Source organism: Xenopus laevis, chromosome 8L (genome assembly GCF_017654675.1).
Source record: "Xenopus laevis strain J_2021 chromosome 8L, Xenopus_laevis_v10.1, whole genome shotgun sequence".
NCBI lineage: Eukaryota > Metazoa > Chordata > Amphibia > Anura > Pipidae > Xenopus > Xenopus laevis.
The window spans coordinates 35,287,647-35,303,972 of NC_054385.1; the positions used below are offsets into that span (position 1 = coordinate 35,287,647).

The 16,326-nt window shown below is 40.9% G+C and overlaps 1 protein-coding gene across 2 annotated transcripts; it reads right to left on the reverse strand.

The window, feature by feature from the left end:
• Positions 1-23: 23 nt before the first annotated feature.
• Positions 24-12,710, reverse strand: foxo4.L (forkhead box O4 L homeolog). Of its 2 annotated transcripts, none has more exons than XM_018228569.2 (3): positions 11,982-12,710; positions 2,195-3,224; positions 24-1,998 (listed from the first exon to the last, which is right to left on the reverse strand). In XM_018228569.2, exons 1-3 carry the CDS (start codon positions 12,402-12,404, stop codon positions 1,979-1,981), a joined length of 1,473 nt encoding a protein of 490 aa, XP_018084058.1. In that variant the 5' UTR covers positions 12,405-12,710; the 3' UTR covers positions 24-1,978.
• Between the last annotated feature and the right edge of the window lie 3,616 nt (positions 12,711-16,326).

The window sequence follows — 16,326 nt, forward strand, 5'->3', positions numbered from 1 at the left end:
CCATTACAAGAAATATCGGGAAATAAAATAGAAAATATATTTTTACCAGTCTGATTATTGGTCTTTCATACAGCAGCACAAAATAAAAAATGCATATAGTATATACATTAATGAACCTAAACACTCTATAAGTGACTATGGTCTTAGATTATGAACCTGTTCATATGATTTTGACAATTACTTTGTTACATAGGAGTTGAAAGCTTATTTAGGCTTGCTTGTGGGCAAACATCCAGGTTTCCTTTATTTCCTAGTGAAGTATGAGAGCACTGCAGAAAACATTCCCTCTGCATATCTGCATTTCCATATATGAGAAGGAGTGGTTTCCATAGACAGCTATAAACCAGTGTTGAACCGAGTACTAATGAGTAGGGATCAAATTCGCCCAAGCCTACTAATGAGGTGGTGTTTTCTTTGTTTATCTATAGAGAAGGTCTCTGAAAAAAATTGGCAACTCAGAGAAATAGCATTAGCTCATACAATAAGCTTGTTCCTCATACTTCACTATTTTACTAGTAAAATAAATGGAAGACAATTTGTGTGTACCTATATAGGGTACATATTTCACTTGAACTTCTGCACCATTTTAACTTTCGTATAATAGGCATATTGAAAATCTCACAAGCGTACACCACAATTTATGCATGGAGCTGCTGTATAAAAGACTCCCATCTTACAAGAACCTATAAATAGAAGCTACTTATGGGGGAAAAGTAACGTTTCAACATTTAAAAATTCTATGTTATATAATATAATGTAAAATTCAGAAAAACAAACAATTAAGAACCGCTTAAACAGCCAGTAACAACAAAATAATTAAAATGCCCTTTATGTTTTTATAAAAAAAAATTCACAAAGGCTCCATCATTTCCAGAATGCATGATATATTATTTAAAATACCTTTATTTAATGCTGTAGGACTCTTTGGCCAAATCATGAATGTGTATTACCCAATGCTTTACAATGAAGCCTACGCCAAATTAGTTGGGGTAGTGAATGCAACATTTCTTCAGACACGAGAGCACAAACATTCATGGTTATCAAAATATTCTTACATTTATTGGACTTAAAGATCTTGTTTAATATAGAACATTCATTATTTTGGTGTTACTGGTCCTTTAAGCTTAACAACCCAATTTACAGCTGTGTGCATCACATACTGTAGATGTTTCTAAGGTTTAAGGTAAAGCTACACAGTACAAAGCACCGGGTATATCTCTGATTAATTCGCTGTTCCTAATGAAGTGGGCTATGCACTTCCTCACCCTCACAAAGTCATATCCTTAGTGTTTTAGAATATTAGAAAGTACCCTCTTCTGAGAACTATCAAAATGAGTTCTATGTTCCTAAAATGTATCTCACGTAATAATAATATGTTCTCAGGCTTGGAGAGGTGTGGATTGGTGACCGCACCTTTCTGTACATAGCTCATTACAAAACTTCAAAAAAAAGTGTTATGTTCATAAGAAAACGGGTCAAGTGCCAGGACCTGGTACAGGCCAAGAGATTCATCTTCTGATGCTGGTGAAACCTCCATACGGAGTGCAGCAGTTTTGTTATTCCATGGGGATATTATGATCTGCTTACACACTCTTGATGGTTCAGAACACAGTGTTCCAATCTGGAAAAAGATCCGTTACCAAATTCATTTCATTGCGGTTTGCTTGTGTAAATAAAGTTCCAAACACCAGATACTGCCCTTTAGACTGGATGCCATATGACCAGAATGTGTTTATTCAGAGTAAAGGAACCACTCCTATTTTACTGCCATAACAATGCTATTTCATTGTGTTGTACTCTGAAGCTGCATCCCATGAAGAAAGGTAAGCCTTTTAAGATGGGAAGCAAAACATGGTTTAGTGAGTCAGATGAAGTAACACTGTGCTGTACTGTATCCTGGAGACTATGCAGAGCATGATGCAGTGTATGGTTCTGTGTTGAAGAAGTCATCACATTCAGAGGAGGCCAGAAATAAATCTCAAGGTTTTCCCAAGAAATCTAGAAATCAAGAAATGCATAAAAACAGAAGGTCAGGTTATATGAAATGAAAACTGTCCCACCTAAAAACTACACTGATTTTATTTTCTACCATTAATTCAATGTGCTTAAGGCTTACTTAATATTTTTCCTGCCACAAGCTAAATTATGAATCATGATTTATCTTTCTATGCTCCCCCTAAGAAATGTACCTAACTGGGGACCCAGCTGTGGTTGTTACTCTGGTTGGTGCCAGGAAGTGAAGGTTCAAAGATGAAATCAAGGCCGCCCTCGTCCATCAGCTCATTGTTGATGATGTATTCCATGTCACACTCAAGGTTCTCAAGGATCATGTCCATGTCTAAGTCTATTGGAAGCCTGTCTGGGGTTCCACCAAGTGGGCTTGACTTAGAAGCTGGTACAGACGGGGCTGCAGGAAGTCCTAGCATACTAAGTTTGTTGGAGGTTACAACAGTATTCAGTGAAACAGTAGGCTTATCTGGTGTCCTTCCTTTATTCTGTCCACCCATAAGTAGAGAGAGACTTTGTCCACCACTTTGTGGTAATACTGGGTCGACTTGAGTCATTAAGACATTGCTTGGTGGAGGAGAGTCTGAGGTCAGCAGGGCTTCAAGAGTTTGAGGCCTTGGAAATGAAGATCCCTGCACATCCAAGGGGCTGAAGAGGGAGTTACCATAGTTGATAGTCTGGGAAGAACGCATGGAAAAACTGGAGGCTCCTTGCAAAAGAGGTTGGGATGCAGGGGGACCAGATGACAACATAGTAAGACCATCAATCAGCTCCAACTCTTCAGTAACAGTAGGGGGGACACTGTTTGAAAAAGAGATAGAATGGAGCTCTTCATCTACTAGATCTTCCTGTTCAGGCAAAATGGGGGACAGCCGAAGACTGAGATTACTGGCATTGGATCCTGTACGGGGTCGGAAGCTAGTCCATACATCAGATTCCTCAGCACTTTGTGAGGAGGGACTTCCAGGCCACTTCGGTGGCTGTGAACCAGGGCTGCCAACAGAAGGTTCCCCTGGACCTGCTGCTTTCTTCTTGGCTACCTTGCTCCTCACTTTGGCTAATTTGCTACTATTGTCCATGGAGGCTGCTCTTCGACGGGGAGCTTTTCCACTCTTTCCTCCCTCTGGGTTCAACATCCACCAGGAACTCTTTCCGGTGGCTTCATTGTGAACTTTAATAAACTTACTGTGCAGTGACAGATTGTGACGGATAGAATTCTGTGGAGATACAAAAAAAAACAAAGCTATAACACGTTATTACAGTTTCCACATAAGCTAATTTGATTGTATAATATCTTTGTCGTACACAAGCTTTGATTTTGTCTGTATGAAGTTATAAATACAAAATGTCAACAACAAATTTTTTTTTTTTTTTGCAACTTGTAGAAGCAGTATATCTTGTGTGCTGCAATGTGAATTATTTTGCATTATGAGAATGCATTCTAGGAGTGTAAAGCAGCTGTAAGCTGCCAAAGTTTTAAAGTGTGTGTTTTTTTTTCAGTGATAATTTTCCTCACTGCATATGTGGTCTACTTGCTAACAAGCAACAAAGATATGAACTGTATTTGTAAAACATGTATTATTGCCATGTTCTGATATCAGAAGCTGCCAGATACACATTACAGCTGTTTCAGACATGTAACTAAAACTGCAGTTTAGAGCACTGCTTTGATCAAAAGCTTTTCCGGACAACCATACAACTCCAGCCACAGGCTGTGGGGAAATAAAGTTGGCAATATATCCCCTGATTTCCAGTTTAACTGATTTCAACAAATTTGGCGGGAGCAATTTTGGGTCTGGAGTCAGATTCGCCAAAAATGTACCGACTCCGACTGCTAATAACTTTATTTATTGATACAAGCAGTGAATATAATCAAATCAGATTTAAAAGCTTCTATGAAGGAGGATTTGGCAGAAGAAATTATGTTTCTATACTTAAGTTCATTTTGGATTGTATTTAACAGCTATATACCAGGTTCAATTAATATGTAAGTTGTTTTAGGTTTTCCAATTGTTTTTTGGTTGGTGTAGTTTAACTTTGATTTTGTTTTAGAATTACCAAAGGATATGGTTTGGATTTTTGAGCTTTGACGGTGATAAAATTCCTTGTATGTCGTGTACCTGTATTAATAGATAGGGTGCATCAGCAAAAGAGCTAGAGAAGAGGAACTGCACTTCTCTGCACAGCTCCCTACCTCCTCACCAGCTGTTAGTTTTACACAAACTGATGAAGAGTGCGAGAACTGCTCAGAAAAGTGTGGGAAGAGAGAACCTGCACTAGTCATTTAAGCCAGTTCAGCTGTGAAGATGTGCTGCTGCAAATAATGATAGCTCCCAATAAAAATGACAAGGATATTAGCCCCCCTACAGATCCATGCCCTTTACAAAAGCCATCATATACCTTTAAATGATCACATAATTATTGTGACTTAGAATACCTTACAACTTAATACAGGCTCTACATTATCCCATAAATCTTGAATTGCAAAATAATCATAAAAATCCAAACATTTCAAGCTCACATTAAAAAGACAGAAATTAGGTGTCATGGTTTAGAAGTATTTATTTTTCCCCATGTGGTCCAACAATCAGACAGGCCCCCCACAACTCAACACAAGACATCATCATTACTGCTATAGTATTTACAACCAAATCTTATCCTATTTGGCCTTCGAATTAGCACCCACTTCAACTGATCTGAGCACCCCTAGTGTGTGCCAACCTAGTTATTTGGGATTTTTCTCATCATAGAGAAAAAAGATGCTATTTATCAGGGATGCAATAAATCCAGGATTTGGTTCGGGATTCAGCAATTTTTAGCAGGATTCGGCAAATCCTTCTGCCCGGCCGAAGCGAATTCGAATCCTTTTGGGTTTTATTAATGTTTACATGATTTTTTCAGTAGACTTTAGGCACCATGCCAAATTACTGAATGACCCCTTATCTAGAAAACTACAGGTCCCCAGCATTGTGGGCAAAAGGTCCCATATCTGTACTATGTTGCATATTCAGGTGGTAAAGCAGGTGGCGCATCCCTATATCGCCCTGGTGTCATGTCTTTTTGACCGTGGGCTATTGTGGGCAGTATACTGTTTGTTCACTCTAATAGTAGACATAATCAGATATACCAATTTATTTTTAATATGTGGATGGACTTGTTAATGAGGACATTATGGCAGGATTGGGCTGGTACATTAAAGGACAATGAAAGCCTAATAAACATTTAAGCTCACTGGACAGGCACAGCGCCATTTGTTCTGCAGTGCTATTGAATATGCTTCATTTACATCCATTTAGCGGCTTAAACATAGCATGCGTGTTTGGTAGTATCAGGAAGCAGTGCATGCGTATAAATTAAAGGGGACCCGTCACCCAAAAAAATTATTCCAAATCCTATTTTATCAGATTAGTAAAGGAAAATGAACGTTAATTACACTATATAAATTATTTGAATCTTGTTTCCTTCAGTCTGGGATTTCAAAATTATAGCAAGCAGGCAGCAGCCATTTTGTGGACACTGTTATTAAGACAAGCCTTGCATCATCTCAGAATTTTGTTTGTGCACCAGAATGGGGGACCCGATGTCCATCCCCATGCCCTGGCCACACAGTTATATGGTAAAGAGAACTGGGGAAATGTGTGAGGAGCAGTGACATCTAAGAAGTGCTAAATTGAAAGTGAAAGTAATTGTCTGCCCCGCCTCTATGCCACGGGCATAGAGGAGGGGCAGACAATATTTGATTGACAGCTGAGATTTTTAAATGAGCTTACAACAGCTATGAATGCTTAGATAAAAAATAGAAATTGGATTTCATGTTTAATTTGAAAAGGACTTTTATTATACAGATTTTTGTGTCTGAGTGACAGGTCCACTTTAAGATCGTGAGCGAGCTTTTAACTGTGAACAGTAGCGTTTGCAAACCAGGACTCCTGCTAAACCTGCCCCCTCTTCACCACGCACCAATAGCAAAAGAGTTTTATGGATGCTATGGTGACTCGGGCTGAAAGCCGGAGGATGTCCGTGTGCCTGCTCTTTCTGCATCCTCTCCTGCAAGGGTCAGCGGACTGAGAAATATGCCCAGAAAACAAACAAAAATGGCGCCTGCAATGGAGCATTCTAAGATTCAATTAGGAGATAGGATTAAGAAGTAGTGTGAAAAAAAAGAGAGATTAGGTACAGTAAGGGGGACACAATAACATGTCTAAAAGTTCATGCAAAGGCTTTCCTTGTCCTTTAAATTATCTGCAATGTGTTGTGTTCATGTTGCGATTACACTGCGGTAGCTATTGACTGCAATAGCTGTATTATATGGCCCCTATATGTTCAGTTTATGGATGCCAATATGGTGAAATAATACTTTACCTTCTTGTGTACCCTAGTGGATGGGAAACTGCATAACCCTTGTATTTATCTAAGTGGAAATTATACTAAGCTAAGTCTTTAAAGGAGAATTCAACCCTACACCTACACCCCACCCCACATAGACTCCCCTCTCCGCGCAGAACTGCCCCTAAATTTTTTACTTACCCCTCGGTGCAGATTCAGGTATCGGAGTTCCACGAAGCCATCTTCCAGGTCTTCGTGATGCTGAGACGGAGACAGGCGCATGTGCAGTTGGAGCAATTTACCGGTTTGCAACAACTGCGCATGCGCCGAAATGGACTGAAATTGCCAAAGCGCCGTAAGAAGACACGAAGACCCGGAAGATGGCTGCAGTGAACTCAGATGCCTGAATCTGCGCCAAAGGGTAAGTAAAAAGTTAGGGGCAATTCCACGAAGCCATCTTCCAGGTCTTCGTGATGCTGAGACGGAGACAGGCGCATGTGCAGTTGGAGCAATTTACCGGTTTGCAACAACTGCGCATGCGCCGAAATGGACTGAAATTGCCAAAGCGCCGTAAGAAGACACGAAGACCCGGAAGATGGCTGCAGTGAACTCAGATGCCTGAATCTGCGCCAAAGGGTAAGTAAAAAGTTAGGGGCAATTCCCCTGGGGGGGACGAGAGGAGGGTCTATGTGGGGTGGGGAGTACGGGTTTTTTTGCTAAAGGGTTGAATTCTCCTTTAAAAGCGCTCTAGACTCCTACACCAAATAACTGGAACAATAAAAGTACCTCCACCAATAATGAACCCAAGGTTGAACACTAGTGTGGCAAAAACTAGAGCTGTAGTAAACTACAATTTCCGGGTGCAGCCGTCACTCACTGGATGTGGAGAGTGGTCGTTTGTCTCAGCCTGAAGGTCATATATTTTTTTTTACAAACATTTTCTACAAACATTTCACGATCATCCACAGTTAGCATGACACAAACTGACAAAAATACAATTCTATTGGGTTTATTTAAAGGGATACTGTCATGGGAAAAAAATCTTTTTTTCAAAATGAATCAATTAATAGTGCTGCTCCAGCAGAATTCTGCACTGAAATCCATTTCTCAAAAGAGCAAACAGATTTTTTTATATTCAATTTTGAAATCTGACATGGGGCTAGACATTTGTCAATTTCCCAGCTGCCCCTGGTCATGTGACTTGTGCCTGCACTTTAGGAGAGAAATGCTTTCTGGCAGGCTGCTGTTTTTCCTTTTCAATGTAACTGAATGTGTCTCAGTGGGACATGGGTTTTTACTATTGAGTTCTGTTCTTAGATCTACCAGGCAGCTGTTATCTTGTGTTAGGGAGCTGTTATCTGTCTACCTTTCCATTGTTCTTTTGTTTGGCTGCTGAGGGGGAAAAGGGAGGGGTTCATATCACTCCAACTTGCAGTACAGCAGTAAAGAGTGATTGAAGTTTATCAGAGCACAAGTCACATGACTTGGGGCAGCTGGGAAATTGACAATATGTCTAGCCCCATGTCAGATTTCAAAATTGAATATAAAAAAATCTATTTGCTCTTTTGAGAAATGGATTTCAGTGCAAAATTCTGCTGGAGCAGCACTATTAACTGATTCATTTTGAAAAAATGTTTTTTTCCCATGACAGTATCCCTTTAATGTTTACATTTTTTTTAGTAGACTTAAGGTATGGAGATCTAAATTACTGAAAGATCCCTTATTTAGAAAAACCCATGTTTCAAGCACTCCAGATAATAGATGGCATAACTGCACTGGATTGAATAAACAGCTTCAAATCCTGTATCCAGAAAAGCCCAGGTGCCAGGAATACCAAGTACAGGTATAGGACCTGTTAATCAGAATGTTATCCAGGGACCCAGTGATTTCCGGATAACAGATCCTTTACGTAATTTGGATCTTCATACCTTAAGTCTACTAGAAAATCATTAAAACATTAAACACATCTAATAGGCTGGTATTACTTTCAATAAGGATTTTAGATTTTCATTTGGATCAAGTACAAGCTTCTGTTTTATTATTTCAGAGAAAAAGAAAATCATTTTTAAAAATTTGATTATAATAGAGTCTATGGGAGATGGCCTTCCCGTAATTTGGAGCTTTCTTGATAACTGGTTTCCATATAACGAATCCCATACCTGTAATAGACCCACACCTGTATTTGCACATTTTCTGTACAGTTAAAAAGGCACATTATCGTTTGGAAAAAAAAGAAATTAAAATAACTGATTTAAAAAAGTGCACAGACACACATACATGAACAGAATCCAATATATACTAAAAACCAACTTTAACCAGGGCTCTGTGCCAAATTCCAAAAGCACTAAAAAATGACATTGCAAGCTATACCCAACATGTAGAAAAGAACAGAGATACCACTATAATTGCTTCAATCATTGTCACAACTCCACGTAAAGGAAAGGGCTAAAATAAAAAGTAATACAGGTATGGGGCCTGTTATCCTGAAAGCTTCGGACCAGCGGTTTTCGGATAGCAGATCTTTCGGTAATTTGGATCTCCGTACCTTAAGTCTACTAGAAAATTTTATAAACATTAAATAAACCCAAAAGAACTTTTTATACATGTTCAGTGGTTATAAAAAAAGCAATAACATGTTTTTACAAACTGTATTAAACATCCCATCTCCTAAACAACATTGAGTTGACTGAGCAACAATAAGAAACCTAGATTGCAGATATTAGATATGTATAGCATCAATCACATTGTACCTACGATTTTGATGTAAGGGAAATGTATGCAATATTGTAAAAATTAAACTTTATCATTATGCAAAAGGCAAAATCGTGTATGCATATTGCTCAAATAAAAATTAATTATTTTTGGAAAAAAAAAAAAAACAGGCTGGTTTTGCCTCCAATAAGGATTAATTATATCTTAGTGCAGGTAAAGGATCCGTTATCCGGAAACCCGCTATCCAGAAAGTTCTGAATTAAGGAAAGGCGGTCTTCCATAGACTCCATTTTATCCAATAATCCAAATTTTTAAAAATTATTTGTTTTTTCTCTGTAATCATAAAACAGTACCTTGTATATGATCCCAACTAAAATATGATTAATTTAAAGCAAAACCTGCCTATTGGGTTTATTTAATGTTTACATGATTTTCTAGTAGACTTAAGGTATGAAGGTATGAAGATCCAAATTACGGAAAGATCCGTTATCTGGAAAGTCTCAGGTCCCGAGCATTCTGGATAACAGGTCCCATACCTGTACAAGGTAATGTTTTATCATTAAAGAGAAAAGTGAAATAGCTTTTAAAAATTTGAATTATTTGGATAAAATGGAGTCTATGGGAGATGGTCTTCCTGTAATTCAGAGCTTTCTGGATAACAGAATAGGTTATGGTATGGGATGTATTATCTAGAATTAGGGATGCACTGCACCGAATCCAGGATTCGGTTCGGGATTCTGCCTTTTTAAGCAGGATTCGGATTTGCCTGAATCCTTCTGCCTGTTCGAACCGAATCCGAATGCTAATTTGCATAAGTAAATTAGGGGTGGGGAGAGAAAACAGGTGACTTTTTGTCACAAAACAAGGAAGTAAAAAATGTTTTCCCCTTCCAACCCCTAATTTGCATATGCAAATGAGGGATCGGATTCGGTGTTGCCGAATCTTTCGCAAAGGAGGTTCGGCCGAATCCAAAAAAGTGGATTCGGTGCATCCCTATCTAGAATGCTTGGGACCGGGGATTCCACATATTGGATCTTTCTGCAATTTGGAACTTTATTACTTAAGGTTTCTAAATAATTTAAATATAATAAAGAAACCAAATACTGTAGGATTGTTTTGCCACTAACATGGATTTATGCAGCTTAGTTACCATCAAGTACAAGATAGGGTCTTACTATTACAGCGAGTAGTTCAATCATTAAGAATAAAATAAGAATTGTATTAAATAGGGCACTATGGGAAGCAGCACTGACATGTTTCTGAGCTTTCCAGGTACTATATAGATCACATATTTGTTTAAGGCTGTTAAAGAACACACACAATGTGATAGTGTAGTCATTAAGATTAGGGACATGCTGTACAAATCCACGCTGGATATATGTGGAGCTAACCCTTGAACCATTAATCATTACACTGCGATTATGCTGCACTGTGGCTCTAAACATAGCCGCTCGTATCTGGAATGTACAGAATAAAGTGCACAAATAAAACACACTACAGGAAAGTTAACTGGGTACTTACAGTGACAAAGCCAACCCACCATATGGTCCCATGTCGCTAATCTTGGCTGAGACAGTCTACATACTTAACCACATGACACACGTTAAGCACCAAACACAACAAGAGCACGCACGCATTTATTTCTACAGAAACCGGCTGCTGGGGCAATATCTAATTAAAGGGGTGGTTCACCTTCAGGTTAACTTTTACTATGTTATAGAATGCCCAATTGTAAGCAACTTTTCAATTGGTCTTCATTATTTATAGTTTATTAATTAATTGCCTTCTTCTCCTGACTATTCCTAGCTTCCAAAAGGGGGGGTCGTTGACCCAGTCTAAAAACAAATGCTCTGTAAAGCTACAAATTTATTGATTTTGCTACTTTGCATTACTACTCTTTCTGTTCCGATCCTCCTCTATGAACATTTCACATTCTCGTTCAAATCAATGCATGGTTGCTAGGGTAGGTTTAAACCCTAGCAACCAGATTGCCGACATTGCAAACTGGAATGCTGCTGAATAAAAAGCTAAATAACTCAAAAACCACAAATAAAAAAAATTAAATCCAACTGCAAATTGTCTCAGAATATCACTCTCTACGTAGTAAAAGTTAACCCAAAGGTGAACAACCCCTGTAAAGGGATACCGTCATGGGAAAACATGTTTTTTTCAAAACGCATCAGTTAATAGTGCTACTCAAGCAGAATTCTGCACTGAAATCCAATTCTCACAAGAGCAAACTGTTGTTTTATATTTCATTTTGAAATCTGACATGGGGCTAGACATATTGTCAGTTTCCCAGCTGCCCCAGTCATGTGACATGTGCCTGCACTTTAGGATGGAACTACTTTCTGGCAAGCTGTTATTTCTCCTACTTAATGTAACTGTATCAGTCTCAGTGGGACTTGGCTTTTACTATTGAGTGTTGTTCTTATATCTACCAGGCAGCTGTTATCTTGTGTTAGGGAGCTGTTATCTGGTTACCTTCCCATTGTTCTGTTGTTAGGCTACTGGGGGGGCAGGAAGGTGGGTGATATCACTCCAACTTGCAGTACAGCAGTAAAGAGTGACTAAAGTTAATGAGAGCACAAGTCACATGACTGGGGACAGCTGGGAAACTGACAATATGTCTAGCCCCATATCAGATTTCAAAATTGAATATAAAAATATCCGTCTGCTCTTTTGAGAAATGGATTTCAGTGCAGAATTCTACTGGAGGAGCACTATTAACTGATGTGTTTTTTTTAAAAAAAAAAAAAAAAAAAAACAACATGTTTTCCCATGACAGTATCCCTTTAAGCTTAACTTGTATGTTAAAAGTAGACAAGGCTTTTGTTTATCAGTTGTAGCAAGACTGCTGCCTTTTGCAGATCTAACCCAGGAATAATTATCTTGCGGCTCCACCACGTGCAACAAAACAGTGCTGATGCCATTACCTTCCAGCCAGCAGAGCTGTTACTGTCGCCCTTGTCTTTGAAGTAGGGGATAGATTTGACCATCCAGTCATAAATCTGAGACAGGGTGAGCCGCTTTTCAGGGGAGCTCTCTATCGCTTGGCTGATCAGTTCTGCATAAGACTGGTTCCCCCAAGCATTTCTCCTTGATCCCCCTTTCCTTGGCGTTACCCCACCACCACCTCCTCCAACTCCAACAGGCCCATCCGCTAAGGAGCCGTCTTCCCCTTCTGTGGGCAGCAAGGGGGGAACATCTGGAGTGTCTGTTCTACTTTCCTCGCTGGAAACTGTAGGAGGGACAACAGAGAGTTCAGGTCTGGGAAGGGGCCACGTGCAAGATCTGGGCCGAGCTTGAGGCTGGAAATCGGGATCAATTTCCACGGGGACAGGTTCAGTTCCTTCCATGGCTGGGACTGCTGGTGCCTGCCCGGGGTTCCCTGTTTTCCTTCTGGGTGACGTCAGTCCGCTTTCTTCCCGGTAGTGTATTTGCACCCGCAGAGGTGCTGCTGGGATAGATTTGCACCCGCTGCTGTCTATGAAGGAAACCTCATACCTGTTGCTAATTTGGGTTTTATCTCATATACGAGTCCCGGTACCGGTCCGGTACGCTAAATGACACTTTTCCTTTTGTTTTGGACGCCACAAAACTTCTCGCTGACGTCTCTGTTTACTTGCTGCTCTGGGGAGTGAAGAGCGCAAGCGCCGCGTGACGTAACCAGGGCCGCAGCCATTCAACACGCGGTGCAGGGCGGGAGTAAGAGTGCCGGACCAAACCAGCTGCGCCGCTTGGGGGGAAATCGGGGACTACAAGTTCCATCAGGCGTGTCCCGTGAGGCCGCGCGGCTGGGCTGGATTTCCCATTTACTAGTTATATAATGGTAGCTGCTAGTTCCGCTCCTCGGAAAAGACCTGACGTCACGGCCATGTGATCCTACCATGTGACCGCGCCACCTATTAGTTAGCGGCAAATGTAAACATGGGAAAGCGGTAATGGTTTTTAGTGGCCACTACTGACTCTTGTCAGGACCTGCAACTTAAACCTCGGGCTTGCCTACTTCTATTGTAGGTTTTGTACAGGTTGAAACTTCCACCTGGGGTTTAAACCAGTTCATTGTGTTGCTGGATGTTTGTAAGGGGTGGGCCTCTGAGTTTCTGTGGGCTATGGGGGAGTCACTGGGCCTCTGAATTTTGGTGGGCTATGGGGGGGAGACACTGTGCCTCAATATTTGTGGGCTATGAGGGGAGTCACTGGGCCTCTGAATTTTTGGGGGCTACAGGGTGAGACACTGGGCCTCTGAATTTTGGTGGGCTATGGGGGGGGGGACACTGTGCCTCTGAATATTTGTGGGCTATGAGGGGAGTCACTGGGCCTCTGGATTTTTGTTGGCTACAAGTGGAGTCACTGTGCCTCTGAATTTTGGTGGGCTATGGGGGGGAGACACTGGGCCTCTGAATTTTTGTGGGCTATGAGGGGAGTCACTGGGCCTCTGAATTTTTGTGGGCTACAGGGGCAGTCACTGTGCCTCTGAATTTTGGTGGGCTATGAGGGGAGTCACTGTGCCTCTGAATTTTGGTGGGCTATGAGGGGAGTCACTGGGCCTCTGAATTTTGGTGGGCTATGGGGGGGAGACACTGGGCCTCTGAATTTTTGTGGGCTATGAGGGGAGTCACTGTGCCTCTGGATTTTTGTTGGCTACAGGTGGAGTCACTGTGCCTCTGAATTTTGGTGGGCTATGGGGGGAGTCACTGGGCCTCTGCATTTTGGTGGGCTATGGGGGGGAGACACTGGGCCTCTGAATTTTTGTGGGCTATGAGGGGAGTCATTGTGCCTCTGGATTTTTGTTGGCTACAGGTGGAGTCACTGGGCCTCTGAATTTTGGTGGGCTATGGGGGGGGGAGACACTGGGCCTCTGAATTTTTGTGGACTATGAGGGGAGTCACTGTGCCTCTGGATTTTTGTTGGCTACAGGTGGAGTCACTGTGCCTCTGAATTTTGGTGGCCTAGGGGGGGAGACACTGGGCCTCTGAATTTTTGTGGGCTACGGGGGAGTCACTGTGCCTCTGAATTTTTGTGGGCTACGGGGGGAGTCACTGGGTCTCTGAATTTTTGTGGGCTACGAGGGGAGTCACTGTGCCTCTGAATTTTTGTGGGCTATGGGGGGAGACACTGGGCCTCTGAATTTCTGTGGGGGGATCACTGTGCCTCTGAATTTCTCTGTTTTTTTTTCTGATCATAATCTCACCATCTGTACAACTGGAAAACTGGCCACTAGATGGCGCGATTGTTAAATTTATTATTTAAATAGCTTTTGAAACAAACAAAATATTATAAACTCCCCTGCATTTGATCAAGGACCTTACTTCATGAAATATATATGGTGCAAGATTGGAAATCTTTAAGGCATGTTTACATTATAAATTCCCCGTTGTTTCAGGATTGCTGTACTGTAACGGTTGTGATGCCATTTGTCCTGCTTGGTTCCCTGCCAGAGTAGAGCCCAGTACAATTGAGCACAGATTCACTTGGCATTGTAACACTGCATATTCCCCCATGGGATTATTCAATGATAGAGCAAAGTTATATTTATTCATTCCGGGAACATGTAAGGACTTTTTAGTATTGCTTGCAGGGGGACAGGGCTTTTTTCCTCTTTACCTATATACACTGATGTCGTATATGTAATTACATCTATGTTATCATTTTGTCTCTGCATTGGCAGCATCCTACTCAGTCAGGTTTTTACCTATTCCAGAATCTGTAGAAAACAATACCCTGTTCTTGTTCCCAGTAATGGAAAAGTGAGACTGTTTGCTGTCAGGAAATTTTGTAGTTACAATTTTTCACTGATCAGTAAAGAAAAGTGTATTTATTATTTTACTACTGCCAGTTACATCATGGTAGCCATTTGTAACCTCTCTATTTAACTCAGGCAAGGTTTTGTTGAGACATTGGGCATTACAAGAATAAATCCTTGGTATTCATTTACATTCCATTTAGGTGACAATGACATAGATACAAAGTGCATAGTGATGAGAGAGATTTGAATGTGGGTTTAGTACATGAATAATAAACCTTGCTTTATGTTTGCACTAGACATTTGTGGGTAACCAGAATTTCCAGGTATATTTCTGCCGAGGGAATCCGTCCATTTGTGTATACCTTTCTAGTGCACATTGGCTATCTATATTGACACAATATATACACAAATTGCAGCACTCCAATTTTGGCATTAAAACCACTTTTATTTCAACAATAGCATAGCGATGTTTTGGATACAACAGATCCTTTTTCAAGCTTGAATTCGTGTATATATTGAATGGAGGAAGGTGAACATATTTTGTTGCGTGCACCCAAGAAAGCCAAAAGACTATTTAGCATATAGAGTGCTGGATAACTGCTGTGAAAGGCTTATCTATATTGACACACCAGGCTTCAGTTTAATAAAATATGCCTGTGGGCTAGAAAGGGGCTTTGGAGAGAACGTTTACTTTGTCTGCTGGAGGGAGCTGTTGGTAAGGCATAGTGTTTAACAGACATAGTTTGGCGCAGGGTCGATCCCGTTCTACCGGTAGACTGCGACCGTCCATAGAGGAGGGGACGTAGAACACTAATAGCGTAGACCGCATACCTCCCAACTGTCCCATGACCCAATTTTTGGTGCCTGTCCCACTGTCCCAAATAGTTGTAGAGATGTCCCGCAGTGTCCTGGTCATCTTTGCTTATTTACTGTTTTTTTTCCGGAGATCTTCTGGTCTTCCGCTCTTTCCGGCACTTCAGGTTAGCGCAACGCTATCCAAAGTGTTCAAGTGTTTTCTGACCCCAGATCTGGTGTGATGGTTTACACTTTGAAGTAGTCAGTGAGACAGAAGATCGGATGCCACTGTGCTTGTGCTGTCCTGGCTTCTGCTGCTGTAGTGTAGGCTTGGGTGAACAAACGCTGCTGCTGGCTGCAAAACTTCTCTGCTAGACAACTGAACTCTGCACTTGTTCTCTACTTGGTGTGTGACACCCCTAAAGCTGCCTTTAGGTGCTTTTATAGAAAGTATGGCACCGTGTGACACTAAATGCCAGTTAGCTAGCTGTATGGAGCGTGTATAGCAAATTAACTGTGTGAAAACTTTTCAAGAATGCTTTTTCTAGAACTTATATTTGTAAATGTGCCAACCTAGACTGAAATCTGCCTATGCCGGCCACACTGAGAATCATTCATGACTTTGATAAGTAGTAGACAGACTGATGTACAGCACTTTGAGAACAAACTTTCTTCAAGCAAAGCACGGAAAGTATAATTGTAAACAGGGGTAGGTTAGTAATATAAATTAATAA